This window comes from Ciconia boyciana, chromosome 3, assembly GCF_034638445.1.
Source record: "Ciconia boyciana chromosome 3, ASM3463844v1, whole genome shotgun sequence".
Classification (NCBI taxonomy): domain Eukaryota; kingdom Metazoa; phylum Chordata; class Aves; order Ciconiiformes; family Ciconiidae; genus Ciconia; species Ciconia boyciana.
Window position 1 is genome coordinate 51291774 of NC_132936.1, and position 25555 is coordinate 51317328.

At 36.8% G+C, this 25555-nt stretch overlaps 1 protein-coding gene across 1 annotated transcript in view; it reads right to left on the reverse strand.

Annotated features, from left to right (window-relative positions):
* Window positions 1-871: 871 nt before the first annotated feature.
* Window positions 872-25555, reverse strand: part of SEC63 (SEC63 homolog, protein translocation regulator) — a 64093-nt gene continuing 39409 nt past the window's right edge. Inside the window, exons 12-21 of the mRNA XM_072855610.1 lie at window positions 18925-19079; window positions 16956-17103; window positions 12859-12941; window positions 11123-11182; window positions 10735-10893; window positions 9844-10002; window positions 8793-8894; window positions 3517-3615; window positions 2560-2664; window positions 872-1997 (exon numbers count right to left, since the gene is read on the reverse strand). Coding sequence (XP_072711711.1) covers window positions 1854-1997; window positions 2560-2664; window positions 3517-3615; window positions 8793-8894; window positions 9844-10002; window positions 10735-10893; window positions 11123-11182; window positions 12859-12941; window positions 16956-17103; window positions 18925-19079 — 1214 coding nt within the window. The 3' untranslated portion in view covers window positions 872-1853. The remainder of the gene's footprint in view (window positions 1998-2559; window positions 2665-3516; window positions 3616-8792; window positions 8895-9843; window positions 10003-10734; window positions 10894-11122; window positions 11183-12858; window positions 12942-16955; window positions 17104-18924; window positions 19080-25555) is intronic.

A 25555-nucleotide genomic window follows, 5' to 3' on the forward strand; every position in this document is an offset into this window, starting at 1 on the left:
TTAACCACCACAGAAGTTCTCTATGAATTGTTGTGGCAGAACAATGTAAGTTTAGCATTCATTTTGCCTGCTTGATAATAAGGAATCTGGTGACTCTTCCTTGAGCATTTCTCTCATCAGTGCAGTATTTGGCTTGAAAGCCCATGGAATGCAACTAGTGCTTTTTCACTGTTATTTCTCTAGTGTATTTTGTAAATAAAAACTGGAGTTAAAAGGCATCAAGTGTATAAGCCATTTAATTTAAACCTAGTCGTCATTCTCGAGTTTGAACACCTGACACTGCTTATGATCTACAAGAGTTTTTCCTGCACAATATGAACTTCAGAAGTACTTTGAAAGATACCATAATCTCATTTAGAACATTTTCAAGTTTTATTTGCAACTATTGCAATTACAAAGAATGTAACAATGTAAATTTGCATTTAAAGTGACAACCCTTTCTAATAAACAAGGTCACAAATTAGTGTGCACCTATTCTGGCTTTGGGCAATTTTCACAGGATGGAAATTTTCCTGCATGACAATTTGTCACATTTTACAGCATTGCATTTTCATAGTTCAATACATAGGAACATACATACATCTGTTCCTACTTGCAGAACACTCGTATGTATTTCTGAAATATAGAAATACAACTTTAATTAATCACTTTCATTTGTTTTATTGAGAGGAAGAAAAGGAAGAATCCATCCATGGCTTTTGTCAAGTCATACAATACACTAACAGCCCTGATTCTCTCCTCCCTGAATTTATTCTCTAATTAGACTTGTTTGTTTTTTTAAAACAGGACTAGGGATAGAATCACTGTCTTTACAGCCCTGCAAGAGACTGAGGTTAAAAAACTCAAAGAGATGCACACTATTACAAATGCAAACAGCCATCAAATTGTCCAGTTTATTGATGGGAATTCAAAATCGATACAAAACATGCCCTCTTTGCATGTTGTATTTTACCTTTAAAATGTTTCCAACAGTGTCAGGTAGATTCAGAGTTAAGAATATACTTCGGCTTTCAGCATGTACCTTCTTTATAAAGGTATTACACAAAAGCCACCAACTTACTAACACATGGTCCCAAAATTGCTTTCAGACATTTTGTTTATCAAAAGACTCAGATCTTCTGCTGATCTGATGAAATAAAGGCTTAAAAATGTTTTAAGCCATTAATAAGTATCCTATGTCAGAGTCAAGAAAGTTTGATTTCCATTATAATCTTGGGCATAAAAAGGCAACAGTCCTAAAAAAGCAGCCCTCCAGAATATATGGAATGTGGCAATGGGTATGATGCCAATTTATAATGACCAAGTTATGTAAAACAGATTTTTAAAGCTATGAATGATGTGAGCAGTATCACAGCAAAATATTTAATGAATACCACAGAACCAATCAAGTTTGAAAGTTGAGCAGATGTTGTTTCAATCAACAGAGATTTGTAATGTCAAATATACCAAAACGTTTTCTAAAATAAATTCCTAATGCAGAAAAATTGATTTAAAGTTTGCTCCTAGCGAATAGTACCTTTTATTTAAATTGGACCCTAAACTGATCAGACAATACATAGCCCACACTTTCGGACATTTATAATAAAAAAGCTTTTATTTTCAATTGAAACAAATGCACCATCCTGCACTTGAAGGCTATAATGAGCCATAAGCATATCCCAAGGTGTATCAATGGCAACAGATTTGTTTCACCTCCACTGAGAAGTTACATAATGCACTCTTAATTGGTAAAGAAAAATTAAACTCAGCCTTCTCAAAGCTTCTGTACTGTGTTTCTTGGTTATTGTACAGTTCCACAGTCAGACCAAGAGTTTGCAGTGTGTGCAGATATTGTAGTCAATCAATAGTATTGTTTAATCATCATCTTCCTCCTCTTCCTCTTCCTCCTCAAAACTGTCTTCAAAGCCCTCACTGTCTTCCTGGTCCTCATCACCTTCTATTGCTGTATCCCATTGTGGATGATTTTCTGGCACTGGTTTTGCTTCATGAACTTCCAGCTGTAATTGGGTAACAAAAAAGAAAGAAGACAGGAAAAAAGGGTTACAGACAATACATTCCAATTTGTGAAAACAAAACAAAAGCAAAAATGACACACTACACAGAAATGGACAGTTTAAACAAACAAACAAAACCCCAAAACAAACAAAAAACCCCCACCAAACACACACATACCCCAAACCAACAACTGATTCCAGAAACAAGGCATGCCAGATTTTTCTCATTAACTGGGTGTATCTAGGACTAAGGGCAGGGAAATGACATGGCAGACCTCAAGGTATAAAGCCAGAGCCAACCATACTGCAGAAATTGAATAAACATGAGAAAACATGTATTAAAATATACAGGCACTGGAAAGCATCACAAACTTTAGTCCCATTGAATCCATCATAAAATCACCACTACTGGCATCAGGCAGAAATTGCTTATAAGTCCCTCCTTGCCACTGTTTTAAAATTAAGACAGCTTGAATTCTTAAAGATAACAGGAATTCTGGGGTTTTAATAGCCATATGAAGTAGCTTTCAATATAATATAAATATATAACACAATTAAACATCACCTTCAATGGTTTAATCTGGTCCAATCCCATATATGAATCCGATCTTAAATAAACTGTGTACTGATAGTTTCCAGGCTTGCCTGGTGCTGGGAACTTCAGCTCTACCTACAAAACAGAAATCACACTGTAAGTTCTTACTGCTTTCAAGTGATACATTGGAACAAGTACCTCAGTATTCTAATGAGCAATACATAATACTACAGAATAATATTTTCTTAAGAAGTTTTAGTTTCTTACAAGAGTCACTTCTTTGAAAATCTCTACATAATACCCGCAGGAAAAAAGAGAATACCCAAGCACAATACCTTCCATCAAAGTTGAATAATCATCGAGTCACATTTTTTTCTCAATTAGACCAAGTAACTCTACGTTAAGTACACAATTTCACCCTGTTGTATGCCTCCTAATTCTCAAAACCCCAAACAGGTTAAAATATTTTGTATGCTGAAAGTATTAGTTTAACTCTACTGTTATTTGAAATTGAACATAAAATCTAGTTTGAAAGAACAAAATACATCAAATCTCCGTTTTTCAGGACAGCAAAGAACACGGCCAAAGGTTACAGTCTCAGAAAGGTTCATATGAGCCAAGGCTAATTAATTTGTCACAGCCTCTGCTTTACAGAAAAAGAACACTTAGTATTTCTCATACATTTGAATAACTTTCTTTAAGAATGATCATTGTGTATGAATACTGGTTTTCATCAGCTTTTGATATCAGGGAAAAAAAACATATTCTGCAAAGAAACTTGAAAGTAATCTTAAATTATTTTTTCTTTCTCCATTATCAATTTTCACAGTTAAAAGGCTCTTCTCTACTTTTGTCAGGAGAGTAAAATTTGTCTTCCATCTTAAGAGATAAGTATGAAAAAATTAAAATCTAAATGTATTTGCATACCATAAGACACTTCAGTATAGTTCTGTAATACCCCAAAAGAAAATTCTTGAAGTACTTTACCTCTTCTTTATCTTTTAGTGTACAAACATGATATGGCATACATATTAGCATCTGCTCCTTCCGGTCTGCAATATACAGCCACCACCATTCTTGTTTTTCCTGTCATAAAACAAAAGAAAAAAAACCAACCAGAATTATTGAAGTCATATGAAATGATGCCCCTACACTTTATAACAGGTAATTATGATTCACTGGTCCTTATAATACAGATAGAAAGGAGGTGGTTTGTGTTTGGTGTTTTGTTGTTGTTTTTTTTTTTTTTTAAACCCTTGGATGTGTATGAATAAAATATACAGTATATACTGCACTCTGAAAGCAAACAGGTTATCGCAAGTAACTTGGTCTGCAAAGGCTTCATTCTGTATATTGAGCCTAAGCTACTACGCAAGACATGGAACTGTTCTGAAGAATTGTGTCCACTGAGGATTAACAAGCAACTTCATGCAATATAATACTACCTTAAATCCTTCAACAGAAATCCAGCCTGGATAAAAAGGTCAGTATATAAAGCAAGGGATGCCAAAAGACAGATAAAGTACTCTTTCCAGTAAACAATCTTTTTCAGGAAAGTATGCTTTGCCCCACTTCTCCTCTCCCTCTCCAAAAAGTAGGAATCTGCTGAAAGTTGGAATTTGGACATACCGAGATTTCACTTCAAGGAAGTATTAACTGCAGGCAATATCAATATTTATGAAGGATACCCAACAACTGCTGCCTATCACACACAGCTTTCAAAGTAGCTACAGGTCTCAAAGGTCTTGCCACTGCAGGCACTAAAGCAGAGTTCCTAAACTAAACGAAATTCAATGAGTGCAGGCCGTCATAAAAGACAGCAACACTGTACAAAAGAGTTTATCCCTCAATTGGAGTCAGATTTTTAAGACTGTGCAGTTCAGCAGTTCAGCAGCACAGACACAACCATTCTCAAATGGGAAAGACTGTAGCTCTTCAACATCAACTGTTCTTCATTTAACCACTATTCCTTTTTGGTTAACCCTCTGACACACATTTTAGGCAAAACCCACTTTGTTTTAATAGAAGCTGAAACCTTTTTATTGCAAAGAAGTTAGTTCAGTACTGCAAAGCAAGTTTCCGTTTCTTCACTTCCTTAAGTCTTTTCTTAAAAAGAGTGAGGGGGTGGGTGGGTGTGTGGCACAGAAGACTTCTTCATAAATATGAAGTAGTATTTTAGTAGATTGGTAATAGTCATAACAGCATAGTCTTACCCTTAGGGAAAAAAGGGGGAAAACCCACACCTTTTAGACAACCCAAATGTTAGCCTGCTGAACTGTGTTCCAAAACAATTTTTATCCACCCCTGATGGTGGTAACTGATCACATTTATAACAGACTGGACCTCTAAAGAGTGCATCTTATGACAGTTACAAGTCAAGCTCCAAACCAGGAGGCCAATTTTTATATATTTACACCAACAACAATCAGGTAGTTGCTTCAGTGCCACATGAAAGCGGTTGTTTTGTTTTGTTTTTAATGCAACAGCATTAGAAGGACTGAATAAAAGGATACAGTGGACTTTAACACCACCACTGAGCCCCTTCCAAATTCCACAGGTGGGAAGCAAATGCTGTTAATATGTAGAATTTGAATAATTTTTGTCTCTACTGAAAGAGTCAAAAGTTCAGTAGTTTTGGTGTGTTGTTTGGTTTTGTTTTGTTTTTCTTTAAACACTTCAGAAGCCAATGTTTGGTGATCTGAAATTTAAATAATGCAGGCTGAAAAATTACAAAAGCTAAATTAACTCCTTTTCTCTTTTGAAGTGACTAATTGTTATGCTAGTAATAATTATCACCATCTCACAGAAATATTCAACTAGCAAACTACAGATTTACAAAGGCAAGACACTCACACCAGCAACCAAAACACCCTGATTAGCACAGCTGAGTCCCAGAGCAGAGTGTAAAATTAACTCAATATGTTAATGCCCATTTTTACAGTGTATAAAAGTAAAAGCAACTGCATCACAGTAAAGCAACAGCATTCCTTCATGTATTTAGAACAACAGGCATTGAGAACAGGACAAAAACCTATTAATATACTATTTAAGACCAGAATTTGTAGAATTAAGAAGTCCTTTTTACAACTATTCCAAGTGATTTTCTTTATGAAAACCTGTCCATAATCATATAAGGCATAAGTTATTTTATATGTAAGTTTCAGCAATAAATATATTGTCAATCTGCTTGACAGCTGTAGCAAAGAAGAATCTTATGCAGTCAAAGTGTTTATTTCCTAGCCAAGGGGCCTCTAGGAATAGAAGGATAAACAGTATAAATAGTACAGATGAACAAGAACAAGAAGCTAGATTGACTACAGAAATGGCTACTCGCCATTTTGGGCCTATAAGGACTCTGACCATAGAAAAAAGGATCTGCATTTATATCAATACATTATTTTTTATGTTACCAAAACACTGTGCTGACTTACCATACATTGTGTATGCTTCCATCACCTTCAATGGCAAGGAATATATTTTTTTAAAACAAAAGATCAAAACTGTCAACTGGATTTTCACAAAAACTGGTAAAAATAACAGCCAAGGGGGGAAAGAAATACCAGAACAAACAACATTCATTGATCTAATGCTCAAAGGAATCTATAAAGTAAACTCTTTGGGAGTAAAGCTCCAACCCCAAAGTGCCACTGCTTTTTTTATAGAAAGGATAACTGTGCAGGAGTGTCATTTTCCTCTCTCTTATTGGGTGGAATTTAAAGTTTATGCCTGTAAGAATCTGGCAAGCTAACAGGCAAGCGGGCAAAATGCCCTTTAACAGATGGGTGCAAGGTTTGGCATGCCAGGGAACCAGTATGTTCATGAAATTGGAACACCAGGGCCAGTTTCTACCTAAAAATGTCAAAACTACAATCTGTGCACTTTCTGGATCCATGGATGCAGGAGCAGAAGATAATTATTTAGGAACCTGCATAGATTAAAGATGCATCTCTGGCAAAGTAATCAACTACCCAAAAACTTAGATGAAACAGTGTTAAGGCTACCTCCTGAGAACAAGTATATTAGGCTCAGTTACACTCAAACATCTGTAAATTCTGGAAATACAGAGATTCACACAACTACAGCATTTCATCCTTAACTCTGCATCTCTGAACTGGCCATGACCACAATACACATAATACTCTAAATCACAGATAAAAAACCACCCAGAGAGTACGATGGATTTTGTTCTTCGGACATTGCAAATCAACTCGTATCTGAACATGCTTCAACTGCAGCTACAGCACTAAGTACAGCTGCATTCAACTTTCAGGAAATCAGTAAAGAGAGGTTGGAAAATGCAGTACCATAAGATAATACGTGTGTATCTTTCAAGTTCAAGCATTCAGTTCAGCCCTAGATTTTTTTTTTTTTAGCACAGTACTGTATTTAAGTTTTATAATAAAACCTATCAGCAGCTTGGTTACACACAGCTGAAGCTTAAGCAGCTTTGTACAGAGTAAGTGTAAGTGAAGTCTCCGAAGGAACCCTCAGCACAGTAAAAAAGAAATACGAATAGTTAGCACCTCTGTGGCACTGGGCATAGCACATACTCACTGTTTGAGCTTAGACTGATGACCAAAGCCAGCTGCCTTCGCAGCAAGGAGGTATTAAGACTCTGCTGCATAGTTGACATGATCTAACACAGCCAGAAGAGCAGAATGCCAGTACACCTTTTTCTGTTTATGCTGGTGTACTGCTGGAAGCTGTACTGAGAGATGGGAGGGTATCTAACAGTGTCAGGAAAATACAGCATTAAGATCAGCCATTACAAAACTAGATGTCGTGAGGCCACACAACTCTCAGCTAAGGCCTTCAGGAAAACAATTTTCTTGGTTTATTTGTATATCTTGTCTGGCTCCTTAGCAACAGGTCTTGTTTCCCACACTTCGCTTTCTAATGATGGCAGAACTAGGTAAAAACAGCAGGAACAGTATGATCACAAGCATGGGGACCATAAAGTATGTTTTGCACACGCAACAAGCTGTACAGGGTATAAACATAAAGAACTTTGGGAACTGAGAAGAGGGAGCAAATATACAAAGTCTTCCGTTTTTCTCATGTTTTCCTGTTCTTCCCTGTCTCAGCTGTCTCCTTTAAATCACAAGAGGAAGCATAAGCCTTGCATCTCACCTCCCTGTTATTGGAGATAACACGATGAGAGAGAAGAGACCCTAGATTAATTCCCTAGTCAGACAGCAGGGAAGCAAAGGAAACCCTCTGAACCACTGACCTGAAAAGAAACTGTAGCCAAATACTCCTTCCTCCTGGTTCCAATCTGGTTGCTTTCCGAAGACCTAACTTACTTGCTCAGAACACAAACCCCACACTTTAAAAAAACCCCATCTTTTTCAAGGTTTCATTGCTGAAATGGGTTTTCAGACACCTATTGAGTGGTTAGCTGGTTGTGTAAGTAACAACTGATATATCAGAACATACTTTCAACACAAAGGCTGCTGTAGAGACACCTCAGTCTGTCTGCTATACTGAGTCAGCACTCTCAAATACATCCCTTTCTCTGATACCCATCCACACCTGATCTTGTATTTTTGAGCTCTATAGGAAAGACTGTTCCACAAGTGGCTTCCACCACTTCCAGACTACACTGTGGTAGAAAGAGACAGCTTTGCCAACCCTCCCCATCTTCCACAGCTGCACATCACGCTGCCAATACGCTGTTGCGTTGAGACTGGAAGTCAAGCAGCAAGCCAAAACAATCTGCTGATCCAAGTGACCCCCAAACTCTCCTGTCATTTCTGTTAACACAGGAGGGGTCAGGACCTCTCCCGCTCACAGGCACTTGCAGTTAGATAAAGAGCTAGTAATACTCTACGCTACAGAAAAAAAAAAAGGTGAATACTCACCTTCTATAGCAAAAAAAAAAAAGACAAGAAAAGGACTACAAATTTGATCCCTATATATCTGAAAGGTTTCACTCTGAATCTATGTATCTATATGTAGCAGATCAGCAGAAAAAAACTTTAGCATTATTGCCATCAAAAAGGAACCTTAAATTCTATACAAGTTTGCAAGTCTCTGGGAACAGGATAGAAAGAAAAATACATTAAAAGTTTTTAGGAAAGTACCTGAAGAAGTTTAAGAGGATTTTATAAATCAAGACTTTTTTTAAAATTAAGATTAGCAATTTTTTCAAGTATTAGACTTTTAAAAAAGCCCGGTATTTACAGTAAAAATATAAAAAGAGCAATTAATTTGTATTATATTAATTCTCATGTTTCACAACTGTAATGTTTTCTATTACTGACCTCAGGAAAAAAAAGACTGTAAACAGGATGCGTTATCTTTGACTTTGTTTCAAGAAGAGCTCTTTCCTTTCTCTGTATACTTTGCTGTAATTCTTGCCACTCCTGTCAAAGGCAAGTTTAAAGAGTTACTGTGCAGTAGTCATCTTTTGCATTAAAAAAAAAAGAAATAAGTTTTAGTCCATGGAAACGATACATATGACAAGTTCTTGTGCTACACTACACATTATAAAAGGGAAAGGCACATAGAGATTAAGTTATACAGTATGATTAAAAGCAAAAAAAAAAATCAAGCCACAGTAAAACTAAAGAGACCATTCATGTAAATATTAAAAAAAAAAAACAACAAAAACCCCAGAAGACAGACCTGCGGGGCTTGCACACATTCTTCAAAACTCACTTCTACAGCACTGCCTATAAACACTACCCAAGCTGTAAGAGTCTTGATTACAAGCTTAATAATTCTTTTCCCATCAGAAGCTTATTCTCACCCTGTACAGGACTTCCAGCTGTCACTCTCAAGTCTTCCACTGTAAGACCTGTGGTGCAGAAATCATCTACCACCACGATGCCTCATTCTCAATTACAATTTCTAACTGCTAACTTGATGATTAACAGTTACTAGAGTTTCGTAAGCACATGTACAAGTTCATTCAACTACTGCGTGCTTATAGTAAGTGCTATGCAGTATGCAACAGCCACTGCATGTAAAGAACAAAGTTCAAAGGAGAGACTTTATCTCACAAAATCTGGAGCAGCTAGTAATCAAATTAAGCTGAAAGAAAAATTACAATCTTTCCCTGAAGTTAAGCTATTTGTCTCATGTCATTTTTTAAGTTTTCCATCTACGCTGCAAAGACCCTTCACTGCTCTCTCTGAAACAGACGTGCAATGACAAAGCTCTTAGGCCAGAATGAGGTCTGAAAACCTCTGGAGAACTGCTATTACTGCTTCATCCTAGTGTTGCCTAGCCTGAGGGGATGCTAGAGGATTAAAATGCATTTTCTCTCAACCCCAGAGGCAACATTACCCTTCAAGAAAAAGTAAGGCTTACAGCTTCATCATCTTTGTTTTGCTTCTCATCTTGTTCTCTGTCAGAGTCTCTGTCACTTCCGTCATCTTTTTCACTTTGAGAGTCCCTGTTTGTTTCTTCTTCTTCAGATTCACTTCCTTTATCAGAGATCTCCTCCTCTTCTTCCTTCGCAACTACTTCCTAATGGGAAAGAAAAAATAAAAAACAAAAACCTCTAACTTAGTTTGTCTGCATTACTGTAGTACACAGCATTCACAGCACCTGTCTTAAGGTCATAACCCTTATTTCCTATTTTGATCTACACTCTCTTTGTGTCGCAGAGTATGTCTACAGTGAAGATTAATCCTTTTCACCTCACGTGCTAAGAGGAGCAGGAGAGCAATTTTCCTTCTCCGTATGGCACGCACAACACGAATAGGAGAAAACAGTATTTGATTCTGAGGTCGCATTTCAAAGAGTCATAAGAAAATTAGAGAGAATATAAGAAAGTACCTACAACGTAGCCCATGAGGTGGAGAAAACACCATGCAGTGGGAGCATAAAGGTACTAAAGCTACTTAATTTACAGAAGAAAGTCTCATTTCTGTTTTTTCCTTTAAAGGAAAAGTAGAAGGTACAGAACAATTCACCTCCCAGAAAGCAGCATAACAAGAACTAATAAGAAGGGACTATGAAGCCAGACTTCTAAAGTAGTTGGGCACAACTTTCAGCAGGCCGCTGGAAACATTACTGCAGTGGTTCCCTGATTACTTTACCAGTGATTTTTAAATGTAAAGAAAAAAAAAAGCCATTTTAGGAGATATGCTTTACAAAAGCATAGAATGAAGCGTAACAGACAGATACAAAAAACCCATGAGATTAGGAGTGGTAAGCTGAACAAAATACTAAAATATCAATGAAGCTATGAGCTACCCCATTAGCTTGTTTTTGCTTCTGCTGTTTCGGTGGCTGCAATGAAGGTGGCACAGGTTTCTTTTTCAATGGCTTCTTTTTCTTTGATTTTGAAGCTTTCTTGGTTCCTTTATTCTTTTGCTGCCATCCTTTGCTCTTAACTTTGTTGACATCTCCTTGCTGTAGGAAAGCAGTATTTAAAATATTTATTCTGTTCATTAAATTTCAGGCATTCACTGTATGTTAAGCATTTTCAGTTGAGAACCAAAGTTAGAAAGCATAGCTCAAGAGACACTTCAGTAGGCATTTCTGGAAAAAAAAAAATGCTTGAGAAGCGCACAATTAGCAACTCAAGATCTGAAAGAAAGTTCTCTTCAGCTAGCAAGAGGAAAATTCATTCTTCACTTACCCCATCTTCTGTTGGCTGCTCTTCCGCTGCACATATAGACTGTTCCTTTTCAAACACTTCCTGGTTAGAGAAAGATATGAAAACTATTAATGCCTCTCTGTACCAAGAGAGCAAATTATTATTTTATATTTGAACTTAAACCTTCAGACCTGATTAAGGTGATTTAGTTTTACTCATTATAGCAAATTCTTTTATCAGTGACAAACAGAACAGAGGATTAAAAGATCAAAATTAAACACTATTTTGAACATTTGGTCTAGGATTTTTCCATCACTAGCATTATAAAGAAATTTAGTAACAACATGTCATCTTGTTCCAAAGAATCTACTTGTTTTATAAAGCATAGAAATCCAGTATCACAAAAGCAAGCAGTAGTAAAATGCAAATTCTGCTCCAGTTGCCAGAGCATTAAAAACTTCAACAGCTGCACTGCTACTCAGGGACGCTGTACAACAAATCAAACCAGAAATATGAAACGTTAAGACAAAACACAATGTTAGTATTATGTAGACTAGAACGTCTCTATGCAAATGGAATTTTTTCATGCATTTATTTCTTCAAAACATACTATATGCCATTAAAAAAGAGCTGTCATATAAAGATGGCAAATATGAGATACCACCACAAAAAAAAGCATCATATAAAAGGCTAGCTCTAGTTTTTAGGTCATGTATCTCAATGCCAGACTGCCTAGTGGAGTTCACATAGAAAACATCTTAAATGAGTTTTCTATATGCTGTCAGACATTTTAATTAATGTCTAAGTACAGTTCAATATGTTCATAATTTTCCGTTTCCTTCATTTATAAGATCTAGCACAGTGATACAGTGCTTTTACTTTCTACCTACTGCATCCTCAGTTATCGAGATTACGCTCTTTCAGATGATTCTGAAATTCCATAGCATGAACACACAGTAGTTATATATACAGACTGCTTTCTGCTGAACTGGCTTCAATGGCTAGTCTGATCCTCAACTGTAATACTCATGCTTGTATGCCTTACCTTAGAGGCATAACTCAGACTTTCTGTTTACTTAGACAATTCTCTGAATAGTACAGATGCAAAAATTGACACTGTAGGCTTTGCTAGGTAAAAGTGTGTTTAGTTTCTGTGCGTTACATTTTTTGTTCAAAGAAAGCCACTACTGTGTTTTAAGCTAAAAAATAAGCACAAGTCAGAAGTTTCACTACTAGGGTGTAGTATTATTTTGGTTATGCCACATTGCTTCCCATTCAGCAGTCCACTTTCTTCATGTGGCACTAGCATACCTCCTTTATATTAAGTTATGTATATTCTGCATTCTGCTGGACTGAGTTTCTTTCATAGAAGTGTCTGAAACACCCAAGAGATTTGTAACATTATGAGCCCACATAAAGTGAAATCAAACACTGTCCTAAGGACTTGAGTGAATACTTCATTCTAGTTCAAGAACTAAGTTTCTGAATGTCTCTTTTCCTGTTATTTACAAACCTCAAGGCAGTATCACTTGCTGTATTCTTTTACTGTTCCCTAGACAACTGCAACAGGTCAGACTGAACTTTGGGTTGATTCCAGGAAAACTTTCTCATTCAGAAACAAAAACATAAGGGAGGATTAAGAACACAAGTTCTCAATTTCAAATGTTAGTCTTACAGTTATATACACAAAACAGTATGTTAGCTCGCAAAGAAGAAATGCCTGTTTATTAGCGTATACTTGCAGTTACTCTGAAATAACAAGTATTCTTAATACTTACTGCCATGGTCTGTCTTGTTAGTGTGACCAGAACGGTGACAAGAGAACCTACTGTAATATTGTTGCTGTCTTCATCATCCAAAACTAGTGTAAAAAGAAAAGCAACACACCTATTAAACTTCTTTAAAGCCTTTTTTTCCATCAAACATTGTTTCTGCTATGTCTAGATATAAGCATATAAATTCCAGAATTTTTAACAAAAAATAATTTCCAAATATTATTTATTAAGTCTCTTACGACCTCAAATATACTGTCAGGATGAGGGCTTGTAATTCAGCAAACTATAAAACAGCAACATTGAGTTTGAAATTTTAATTGCATAAAAGTTAGAAAATTCAAAGTTACAGCTGCTGTGGGAACCATAACTCTGTAATATTGTGCATTATATATTAAAGCATAAAACTTCAGAAACATGAAATACCACACATGACCAAAGGGACCCTGTTATATTTGTTCTGGGAATCATAACTTTGATTTTCCTGACTTTCATATGATTAACAACTCAATTTCAATGCCACATTAACAATCATGCATTTAATTCTTTTTTTAAGTAGATGGCAAAGGAAAATAAAAGAACAGCAATGATTATTTTAACTAAAACATTGAACATAAAACCGACAGGAAAGCCACTGAGGAGTTTATATCTCCAATCTATGAACTGGAGAATGTCCCAGGTTGGGGAGGAATAAAGTTATATCCCAGTGTAGAAATTTTATCCACCCCCTGCCCCCCAAGAAAGCAGTTTTACTATTCACTAGTTTTACATAAATATTTTATATAATAGTAATACTCAGCTAAACAGAAAAGCATATGCATTGTTTAATCTTTCATACCAGACCTGAGTACAGTCATATGACAAATTAAGACTATAGGCAGAAAAAGGTTGCTTGCCAAAATATGGGAAGGTACTTCAAGACTGAATTAAGCAGATTAACAGGACTCTGTACAATCCTATGCTACAATAAGATAAAGTCTTTTGTCTGTTTATTTTTCAAAAAACACACATAAGTAACTTAGAAATATCAAGATTAACAGACATTTGCTTCCTTAATAGATATTTCCATTAACATTTACTTCTCACAGAGGACTATGCATAAGCCAAATTACAAATGAGGCTACCCAAACAAAACATATCACATTGTGATCACTGCAACCACAGTAACAATATAAATTAGAAACAAGTATTAGAACAACCTTTCAATTATCTCACATTTACTAGCACTGATGATCTACAAAGGAAAGGAGACCGCAGAACCAATTCACTTTCCACTGAAAGAGAGAATTGAGTTCCACTGAAATTGAGAATTGAGTTGAGAACTGATTGAGAATTGAGTTCTTGATTCAGGGCGAAGTAAGGAGGGGGATGAGCAAAACTACTACCATGGACTTCTGGAGGGCAGACTTTGGCCTGTTCAGGACACTGGTTGAGAGAGTCCCTTGGGAGGCAGTCCTGAAGGGGAAAGGGGTCCAGGAAGGCTGGGCATTCTTCAGGAAGGAAGTCTTAAAGGTGCAGGAGCAGGTCATCCCCATGTGCCGTAAGACGAACCAGTGGCGAAGACAACTGGCCTGGCTGAACAGGGAGCTTTTGCTGGGACTCAGGATAAAAAGGAGAGTTTACCACTTTTGGAAGAAGGGGCAGGCAACTCAAGAAGAGTACATGGATCTCGTCAAGTCAAGCAGAGAGAAAATTAGAAAGGCAAAAGCCCAGCTAGAACTCAATCTGGCCACTGTTTTAGGAGTTTAAAATGTTTTTACAAATTTTTACAGATGTGGTGGGGTTTTTTTGTTTGTTTTTTGTTTTTTGTTTGTTTGGTTTTTTTACAAAAAATGTTTTTACAAATACATTAACAACAAAAAGAGAGCCAAGGAGAATCTCCCTCCTTTATTGGATGCGGGGGGGAACATTGCCACCAAGGAGGAGGAAAAGGCTGAGGTACTTAATGCCTTCTTTGCCTCAGTCTTTAGTAGTCAGACCAGTTATCCCCAGGGAATTCAGCCCCCTGAGCTGGAAGACAGGGACAGAGAGCAGAATAAACCCCCCATAATCGAGGAGGAAGCAGCTAACGACCTGCTACACCATCTGGACACACACAAGTCCATGGGGCCAGATGGGATCCACCTGAGAGTACTGAGGGAGCTGGCAGAGGAGCTTGCCAAGCCACTCTCCATCATTTATCAGCAGTCCTGGTTAACAGCAGAGGTCCCAGATGACTGGAGACAAGCAAATGTGACACCTATCTACAAGAAGGGCTGGAAGGAGGATCCGGGGAACTACAGGCCTGTCAGCCTGACCTCAGTACCGAGGAAAATTATGGAGCAGTTCATCTTGAGTGCACTCAACAGGCATGTGCAGGCCAACCAGGGGATCAGACCCAGCCAGCATGGGTTCAGGAAAGGCAGGTCCTGCTTGACCAACCTGATCTCCTTCTATGACAAGGTGACCTGCCTAGTGGATGAGGGAAAGGCTGTGGATGTTATCTACCTCAACTTTAGTAAAGCCTTTGACACCGTCTCCCACAGCATTCTCCTGGAGAAGCTGGCAGCTCATCGCTTAGGCAGGCATACTCTTTGCTGGGTAAAAAAACTGGCTGGATGGCTGAGCCCAGAGAGCTGTGGTGAATGGAGTTAAATCCAACTGGCGGCCGGTCACAAGCGGTGTCCCCCAGGGCTCAGTACTGGGGCCAGTTCTGTTTAATATCTTTATCAATGATCTGGACGAGGGGATCGAGTGCACCCTCAGTAAGTTTGCAGATGACACCAAGTTGTGCAGGAGTGTTGATCTGCTTGAGGGTAGGAAGGCTCTGCAGAGGGACCTGGACAGGCTGGATCCATGGGCCGAGGCCAATTGTATGGGGTTCAACAAGGCCAAGTGCCAGGTCCTGCACTTGGGCCACAGCAACCCCATGCAACGCTACAGGCTTGGGGCAGAGTGGCTGGAAAGCTGCCCAGAGGAAAAGGACCTGGGGGTGCTGGTTGACAGCTGGCTGAATATGAGCCAGCAGTGTGCCCAGGTGGCCAAGAAAGCCAACAGCATCCTGGCTTGTATCAGGAATAGCGTGGCCAGCAGGACTAGGGAAGTGATTGTGCCCCTGTACTTGGCACTGGTGAGGTCACACCTTGAATAGTGTGTTCAGTTTTGGGCCCCTCACTACAAGGACATGGAGGTGCTGGAGCGTGTCCAGAGAAGGGCAATGAAGCTGGTGAAGGGTCTGAAGAACAAGTCTTATGAGGATCAGCTGAGGGAACTGGGATCATTTAGTCTGGAGAAAAGGAGGCTGAGGGGAGACCTTATCAGGAAAGGAGGTTGTAGTGAGGTGGGTGTCAGTCTCTTCTGCCAAGTAACTAGTGACAGGATGAGAGGAAATGGCCTCAAGTTGCATCAGGAGAGGTTTAGATTGGATATTAGGAAAAATTCCTTTAGTGAAAGGGTGGTCAAGCATTGGAACAGGCTGATGGTTGATTGGAACAGGGTTGATGGTTGGAGTAGATGATTCTAGAGGTCTTTTCCAACCTTAATGATTCTATGAAAGGCTAACTGGAACTGCTTAACGATATACCTAATCTTCACAGAGGAACAGCATTACACATTCATTGAAACAGTGCACACAAAAGGTAGCTAAGCCTAGCATGGACAAATTCTGCCAGATATAAAAGCTATACAAGAATTATCACAAAGGAACCCATGAATATTTAGTCATCAGGGTCTCCAACTCAAAATCTCACAAAGGACTCCCCATGCTGGAGTAAGCTGAGCATAAATCCTAGAATAAGCACAACTTTTTAAGATAGCTAATAAAAGTGGTATTTCAACCAGAATTCCACATTGCTCATGAAAATTTAAATCAACAGATGAAATATCATAAGCTCCTGTAGGAGAAACTACTGCTGGCTTGGGAATCTATGAAATGTTTCAATGTACTTTTATCTCTTCAGACTATAAATCTCATGTACAAGAGGCCGCCACTCAAAAAAATGTCATTTCCAGGCCACATAAATAACAGTGAGTTGTGTATCAGTGTCCTCCAAAAGCTTACTGCCAACAGACAATCAAAATGTCAGAAGAGCGACATATACAGAACAAAAGGACCTCCCACTCACCCTGTGGTTTTATATCCATAGTGACATACGGAAAGCTGCCAAGGACAGCCATAACTTCATCATATTTCTTATCTTCTAGGAAGTGCAGTAAATTGCGACGATCAGAACCTTTCAAACTCACCAAATCCTGAATACTTTTGATTTTATACTGAATTAAAAAAAAAAGATAGGAAGTCACATTGTAGCAGAGAACACAGCCCCCAAATAAACTCTTGATAATACATCACTTGTGTCCCCACACTACTAATACATACGCACCATTTGATTTGTTCTTATTAAAAAGCGTACTTTAGGAAACTAGCAAGCATATGTTTTGAGAAACAATAAAACAGAGGTTGCATTCAAACCTACTAAATAGAACTGCTTTGAACATTGGTGTGCTCCTTAGTATGGCACCCCTTAGAAACTGGATACACTTTTTATAAAACTATTACTTCAGCCAGCTTTTTCAGAAAGCTGAGCCAAGAAGTCTTACTAATCGGGTTCTTTATTTAGATAGAGTACTTCAGTGCTTTGAGATTTATATTAGCAGGAACAACTAAGTACAAGTTACTTTTTTTTCCCCCCATACTGAACTGCAAACAAGTCTAAAACCATTCAAGATTTGCAGAGCAGAGTGAAAAGGATAAAAACAAACACAGATTTGTCTGCACACTCGATTAGCTCACCATTATAAATGTACGTATTTTATTAAAAACAACTTCATGCATCCAGATAGACTGATCATACCTCCAATCTAGGGGGACTGTATTTTTGAAGAGCTCAATGCATGGGAATCCTGTACAAACACGCCTAATAAATTTGTCTCTTCCCTCTTTCAGGGAAAGGACAGGTGGGATTATGAGATAGTAAAAAAAAAAAAAATCAAGAATTTGGCTTAGTTACACTGCACATGTCAAAAAATACATCTAAAATTGGGTACTTTTTTGTACGCTCCCTGTAGTTTAGGGCTGGGTTAAGAAAAGTAAGTGTTTGATGATATCTTGAGAATGATTCTTTTACCTCATCCAAAGGAAAAGACTACTTGACTATTTAATGAACAAGCATCTTCAAAGGTGATTAAAAAAAAATGCAGTACTTAAGAATTCTTTACCTTCACACTAACACAGAAGCATTTAAACACCACCTAAGGCTGTAGTTAAAGCTAAACAAAACTTCCATTAGATTAAAAGAATATTTTTAAGATTGATCCAAATTAAGCATTGTAATAAGACTATCAAAAAAAGTCAACAGTGTCTATTAGAAGATAACTGCTTGTTTCTAACCAGGCAATCCTAGAAGATATACTACAGTCAAACAAACAAGCAGGTTTGAATACAGAGACAGTCAGTGAAACAGAGTGAAGAAACGTATGCAGGTATTCAGACAAGACTATTCTTTTTTGCCCTTACATTCTACAAATACCAACACTTATCCAACTAGAACTACATAGCAAGAGCTTTATAAAGCATCCTCTTTCATACATAAAGGATCACAAAACATTAAATACTTCCCACAGTAACTGATAATTGTTTTCCTTTTACAAACTCCCCTGTGCTACCTTCCAAATATATTTTCTATGAAACTAGATTAAGAATGATGTAAAGCCAAACAAGCCCCCAAAAAAAGTCCCAGTAGGATATTCCAGACACATTCTGGAAAAATATTAAATAGGAGCTAGTACTCTGTAATAAGAAAGAAACTCTGTTTCTTCTGTTTGTGAGGTCAACGTAAACTGATCTTTTACACTCTTTTACACTTATCAGATCTCTGATCATAATTCCCACCTCCTAACTGAGATGGACTTTAAAGAAAGAAAAAACCACACAGATAATAATCTAGGAAGTATTGTACTGAATTCCTGAAAAATTAAAAATATATTTTTATTCTCTTAGTTAATTCATGACCTTGCTTCCTTATAGGCAAATAGGTAAAAGAAGTAACAGAAAGTGTTTTAAGAAGTTACCAAGTATCATTTCTAGTTTTATACCTTTTTATGATTGGAGACTCGCCTAAGACTGTCCTCTTCAATGTGAGGCAGCTGCAAGAGGGGAGACTTGAACTGTTGAAGTCCCTGGACAGTCATCTGGGAAAGCTTCATGCAATTTTCCAAAGATCCCAAAGATGGAGCACGGAACTCCCTTTCTTGGGGAGAATGAAAGAGATGACATCATTTTTAATTTTTTTTTCTTCTTACACTTTTACAATGTATACTTGGATTGTAGACTACAGAAAACCTTGTTTTCAGTCAACCAAGCAAAAGAAAGAGGCATCTTAATGTTCAGCATAATTAATCAGGTAGCCTTTTTACTCTCACTGCAGTCACATAGCTCAGGAGACATTTTCTTCCCTCTATTTAGGCTATCACAGCTGAACACTAAGACAGGGAAAGACTTCCATCTAACATTGTCTCAGGGAACAACAGCACAATGTATCTATGCAATTCTTATAGACAGAAACTCCACCACTTAAGGTTTTTTAAAAAAAAAAACCAGCAGCATCAAAGCCAACTTGTTTAAAATTTGTATTTATATATATATATGTGTGTGTATATAACATGTTTAGCTCTACTTTGTAAGCATTTCATTAAATATAATTTATCATTAAACATTAATCTTTTACAACACAATGTATTATTCATAAGATTTTCATCTTGATATGAACATAAAGGTAGCAGCCTATTACATGCAAGAAAATACCAGGTATAACAGAAGCTAAGCAGAGCATATTATATTATGTTAGAAGGCAGTAAGAATAGCTGTAAAAATGTCAAAGGCATGGGTTTTATAAGTATACCTAAAGGTTAAAAGGGGTGTATGAGCAAACATCTATTTGAGTTTTCTTTTAGAAATTACCTATAATTCCTTTAATATTTTAAAGTACAAGAAGGTATACACTGTACATAATTAAAATTATTATAAGATAGACATGGAGAAAGCCTTAACCAGAACAGAGAAAAAGAAAAAAAAAAATAGTTACTTAATACTTTTCATCATGTCTGCAAAGAAATGAAAAGGCAAAGCAGACAGATTTCCCCATACTGCTATTTAACTTTGTAGACACCTGTCCATTCATAAATAAGACTTCTCAAAACCCTGTTTAGAAAACCCATTTCAGAATTCCCCTGCAGCTCAAGAGCTGCTGCAAGTCCGGAATTGGCAATGTTCAGGTCGCTCCATATATACACTTTACGGTGAAACAGAAAAATAAGTTAGAGCCTCTTCAGGGAGCCAAGAGGAATTTAAGCTACTTAAATCTTTTGCTGAACTTGTATATGGCATATAAAAGAATTGAAGGCAATTTTAAACAGGTATTACAGAAAACACCTGCAATTTATGATGCCTGTCATTTTATTTAAGAATCAGTGTATGTATTTTCCTTATACTTTAAAATCTTTTCTGAGAAACAATCAACCTTTGGTTACCTTGACTGTTACAGGTATATTCTGCATATAAACATATAAAAATAAGTATGAAGACAAATATCTGTGTGTGTATATACACAAATATACTCATGTAAGTATAGAAATATGTATGTTTGGTGTAGACATATTTGGCTGGTATTTGGGACACTGCAACAGGGGCATGGAGGCATCTTTCAATAGATTGATTAGACAGATGGTCAGAAGAAATATGGCCACTCTGCTAGGGCTGTGTGATCAAGCTTACCAGGCTATCAAGGCAATTAGAGGTGTGAATAAAAGCAGGTTTACTTACACCTGGGTGAGAAGGCAGACAGTCTGTAACCCACACCTGCCCAAAAGGGTACCAAAACCAAAATTGCTGAATGTTTATTTTAACTGCCATGGCCATGTATTTTGATAAAAAGCAAGTTTAAATTAATTTTAAAACATTTTACAGAAGAAGTATGAAAAGGCAATAAATCTGACCAAAAATCCCAAATTTGGTGTCTTCAGTATGTTTTCTCCTTCCTTTACACCACTACCTTGCTGCAAATTTATAAGCAGCTACTAGGGCTTGTTAAATGTACATGAAAGATCACCATCACCTCTGCTCCACCTGCCCCTCTCCCTTTAAATGGCCTATTTCTTCATTAATTACATCAAGCTATAAATATAATCAGCTATCGAATCAAATTACATGGCAGGATTTTTTTTAACCCGGTATATTAATAAATACTGTGACAATTATAGGCAATGCAAAGAGAAAAATAACACGTGAATGGAACTATCCAGCTAGACATACTGATAAGTAACAAAGATGTAACTTCTACCTTATTAAAAAAAAAGTAACGGAAAGACTAATCTCTCAACTAAATAGCAAAAAATTTACTTTCCATCTTGCCTATCTTCTACCTCCCCTCTAATTTTTTTGGCTGCTGCTAAGGAAAGTCACAGGATTTTTTTAAATTAAAAAAACCCACACTGCAAACCAAGTTAATAAAAGAATCCTAAATATTCTCTGACAAACTGGCTTTTGCAGGAAATTCACCTAGAGCTTTGAGACCACAGAGCACTAGTCAGAGTAGAAATTCTTCTCTTTTTTAAAGCATGGACTCATCATCCATATGACAGTAGAAAAATATTTTAACAAAGTTGGAGAATATTATTTTGTTTCCTGAAAATAACACAGGACTTCATATTCCCTGAGAGTGGATTTCAGGACAGTATAGCTTTAACACCCAACTGCCCCCGCCATAAAATGAATGCCATTACTGCACATATTTTAACAGCTTCTGCTCTTCAAAGTGGACAAGACAAGATGACCTTTAATCTAAGGTCATAAAGTCATCCAAAACATATTACATTAAAGTAGTCAATCACAAATTTAAACGCAAACCATAGTTGCTTGTGAAGGAATGGTATACACCTGGGTCAAACCACAACCTCTACATTACACTGCAGCTTCCAACCTGAATTAAGAAATGCACTTTGGCTGGACAGCTGAACCGATGCCTAACCTTTCTGCAGACAGTTACTAGAGCACATTCCATGTTTTTGTCAGCAAACACCTCGCTTGGCATGGCAGCTCTCTACTTATGACACTTAAGGATGATCTCAAAGAAGCCATCAAGATAATTTAGGCCCGCTGATTATCAACTATAAGTTAATCGTCACAAAACAATGGAAGCGAGCAAGGGATGCCACAGAGCAAAGCATATTTTCAGGGAGCTGCATGTAAAAAGAAAGTCTCGCAGACTACGAGGAAGTCAGGCAAGAGAGTAAAAGATATTTTATCCAAAGGTAACTCACAATTGCCACATTTTCCACCAGGCTGGAAAAAAGCTTAGCAGTAACTAAAAACTGACTGGACTGAAATGAAAATAGTATCAATTTTGCTTTTATGACAGCAAATTAAAACTGTTCCTTGGAAATAACAAATCCAAATAATAACAAATCCAAACTCATCTGCAAAGAATGACAGCTCTGTTAAAAATTAAGAAGTAACCACAATTAAACAATTTTTATGCCAAACCTACACTCATTCTTTCATGACAGATTGTTTCTAATGGGGTCTGGTAAGAAAGGCAATGTCCACGGCTTTTATGGGGAGGCATAAGCAGCCAGAGGTACCACTCTCTGCTATCTGGGGAGGCAGGATGCTTGTCCCTGTGAAGGGCTCAGACAGCAGAGCTTCATAAATCTCATTCCATGATGTGCTGTCCTTAGTGTTTCTCAGTCTTTCTTGCATCTCTTTCAAAAATAGCTGATACTGGACCAGTAGTTGAATGCTATATGGACATTTTTAAAATTAATTAGGAAAACAAAGTGCCAAGATTCTGGAGATTCATCCAAGGTGCTTTTCCTCAAAAGCCTTGATTACAAAGTATGCATAAATGGCTACAGATATTTCTTGAATAATAATGATTATTACAATAACTCAGGATATTTGAAAGACAAATGAATGCAGCGCAAAATGAGACTCCTCATCCCACCATCAATTTAGGTTTCACAAAATAAGGTCTCTCCACAAAATATTTCTCTGGTTAATATTAATGCATGCCATCATCTTTGTATTTTCCACAGATCAGGACTGCTGAACATCTGTGGCTAATTATAGCATGTGATAATTTTATGTACCATGTCAAAGCTGATTTAAGTGAAAATTAGAATTAAACCCAGAAACACCTGTAGTTAAGTTTTAAGCTACTTAAAATTGTGTTAAGGTGACAAATACACAAACTTAAACAAAATAGTCTCTCAAAAATTTCAGTATCTAACTTTAATTTTACTTGTATCTTAAAAAAAAATAAACAAACAATGATATCTTTTCAATTTCCAGTTGTTTCCCCCATAGTCAGCAGGGGGACAAAATTCTCTCTACATGTATGTTCATCAAAAGCCAGGTCAACATTTTAAATTTGCTAAGTGATAAGTAGCAAAAATGGTGATTTTCCTTTACATCCAAGACTACAATTCTGAAATGGTTTACTTTTAAGTCCTTAAATTCATTATTGTTGGCCTGATGGGCAACTGTTCAGTACCACCTTCCATTTAATGCTTTGTGCTGAGAGCACTAGCATGGAAGTCAGAGGAAATGTTTGGTACCAATTTCTGAATACTGCCATTTTAAAACTTTGGAAATAATTTTTAGAAAACCTGCTACAGAAATACCAAGCAAATCCTCAACTATACCTATGATACACTTGGAGTTTTTTCCAAATCTATGGAAGTAACTTCTACCATACATAATGACAACTATAATTTCTCATCCACTTTCACAGACTCATTGAGGTTGGCAGGGATCATGAAAAACTCTAGAAATTGTTTGTAGTAGAGGTCGTTTAGGTTTGATTTTTTTAATAACCATCACTTCCATTTCACATGCAAATGGAAAATTAATTTACACTACTGTCTTCCAAAATACTGTTTGATTTTTTAATTTTAATTTAAGCTAAAACCTAAATTTTTTGGAACTTCAAAGCAGTTTATGAAATACACTGCATCTATAAGTAATCATTTTACTGTCAAATTAAAAAGGTATCTCCATGTACATACAGAACTAGAGGAGAAGAATACAGCTACCTGGAGGTCATTCAAGTTGTAAAGTATATCAGGTATTCTGTTAAGTATCTTATTTCAGCTTTTACAAAAGAGATATAGGTGTTTTTCATTTTTCAAAGGCTTCCAGTTCTGTTGCATAAAAAAGGCTTCTGGCTGTATTATTTTGGTTTCATTTTGCACAAGTGAAAACAAGTATTTGCTAGTTGACTAATATATACATATAGGCCATCTTAAAAGAAATCTTCTAGAGGTCTGAAGTATTTTTATCTAAAAAACCTATCCAGGTTTAAAAAAAAAAGGTATCTGTATTTGGCATACGCAAGGGCTTACAAACAAGTTCTTTTCATAAAGAAAATAGCTATAATATGTGGACTTAGTCCTGCTGAGCTAGCAAAACTTAAAAAAAAACTCAAACAAAAAAAATCCCAACACTTCCAAAATAATTATAATAATTAAACTATTTAAAACTGATCATTTTTCTCTTGAAACTGAAAATTTTGAACCACAGAGAAATAAATTATTAAACTATTAGAAACTAATAAAGTTTCACAACATTAGTTTCCTCATCTTAAATCTGTACTGGAGATATCTTTGCAACTTAGTTACAGTGCTAGTCTGGAGAATATTCACAAAAAGATATCCAATATCTATCCACAGCTGATCTCTTAATATGATACTCATTAATAAATATAATCTAATGTTAGGTGAAGATTACTTCTGCAATGAAAAATATGGCTACTGTTTCCTTCCAGGTTTCAAGTTCTCTCCCCAGCAGTCTCAGTAAAGACAGGGTTTAGACTCAGTAAAGACTAGTAAAGACAGGGTTTAAAAGAGAAATAGAAATATACTTAATCAATACTTCTTTCTAAAATAGGACACGTAAGCCAGCGTGCAACGGCCTTATCTGCTCACGTCCGCACTCTTGTACTTTATTTGGTTAAGAAGCACAGTTTCCAGCACCACTTGCAATAGTTCTGGGAAAGATCTTCCCCAAAACCATTCTTGTTAGGAGGCTATGAATGCTTGTTAGAGGAGTTTTGGTCCAGAATAGATCAACCGATGAGTATTATTTGATGGCAAGCAAAATGGTCCCCAGTTTGGCATAAAAAAATGCCTTGCTTATGTTTGCTGCAATAATGGAATGAGATCCAAGTCTTTGTTTCCTTACCCTGCAAGCAACCATCTTCAGCATACTTGCCTTTTTACAGTAAAAATAAAAAAGCTTAAATATTACATTTCAATTAAATTGTAATTTCTATGGCAATTATGGCAAAGTACCTGCCACTGCAAGTTCAGGAAAAAAAACCCTACATAGCAGGCTCAACAGCATAGGAACCAGAAATGGAGAAATATGAGCAACACACAAACAAAGAAATGATGGCAAAGAAATGAGCCAAAACACAAGTGACACTCATAACAGAAGAGGAAGAACTGTGAAAGTGCAAATTAAAAGACAGATGAACACAAGGTTCAACGTGTCTTATACTAAGTGCTTTGCTACCAAGAATGGACCAGATCTTTAAGAAAAGGTTTTCAATTGCATTTAAGGAGAAACTTTTAACTGCAAAAATTACAAGGTGAACACAGATACTCAAGATTTCAGAGTGGGGCTTGGCAGCAGCAGCAGCATTTCAATCTTCAAAATGGAGAGCGCTCT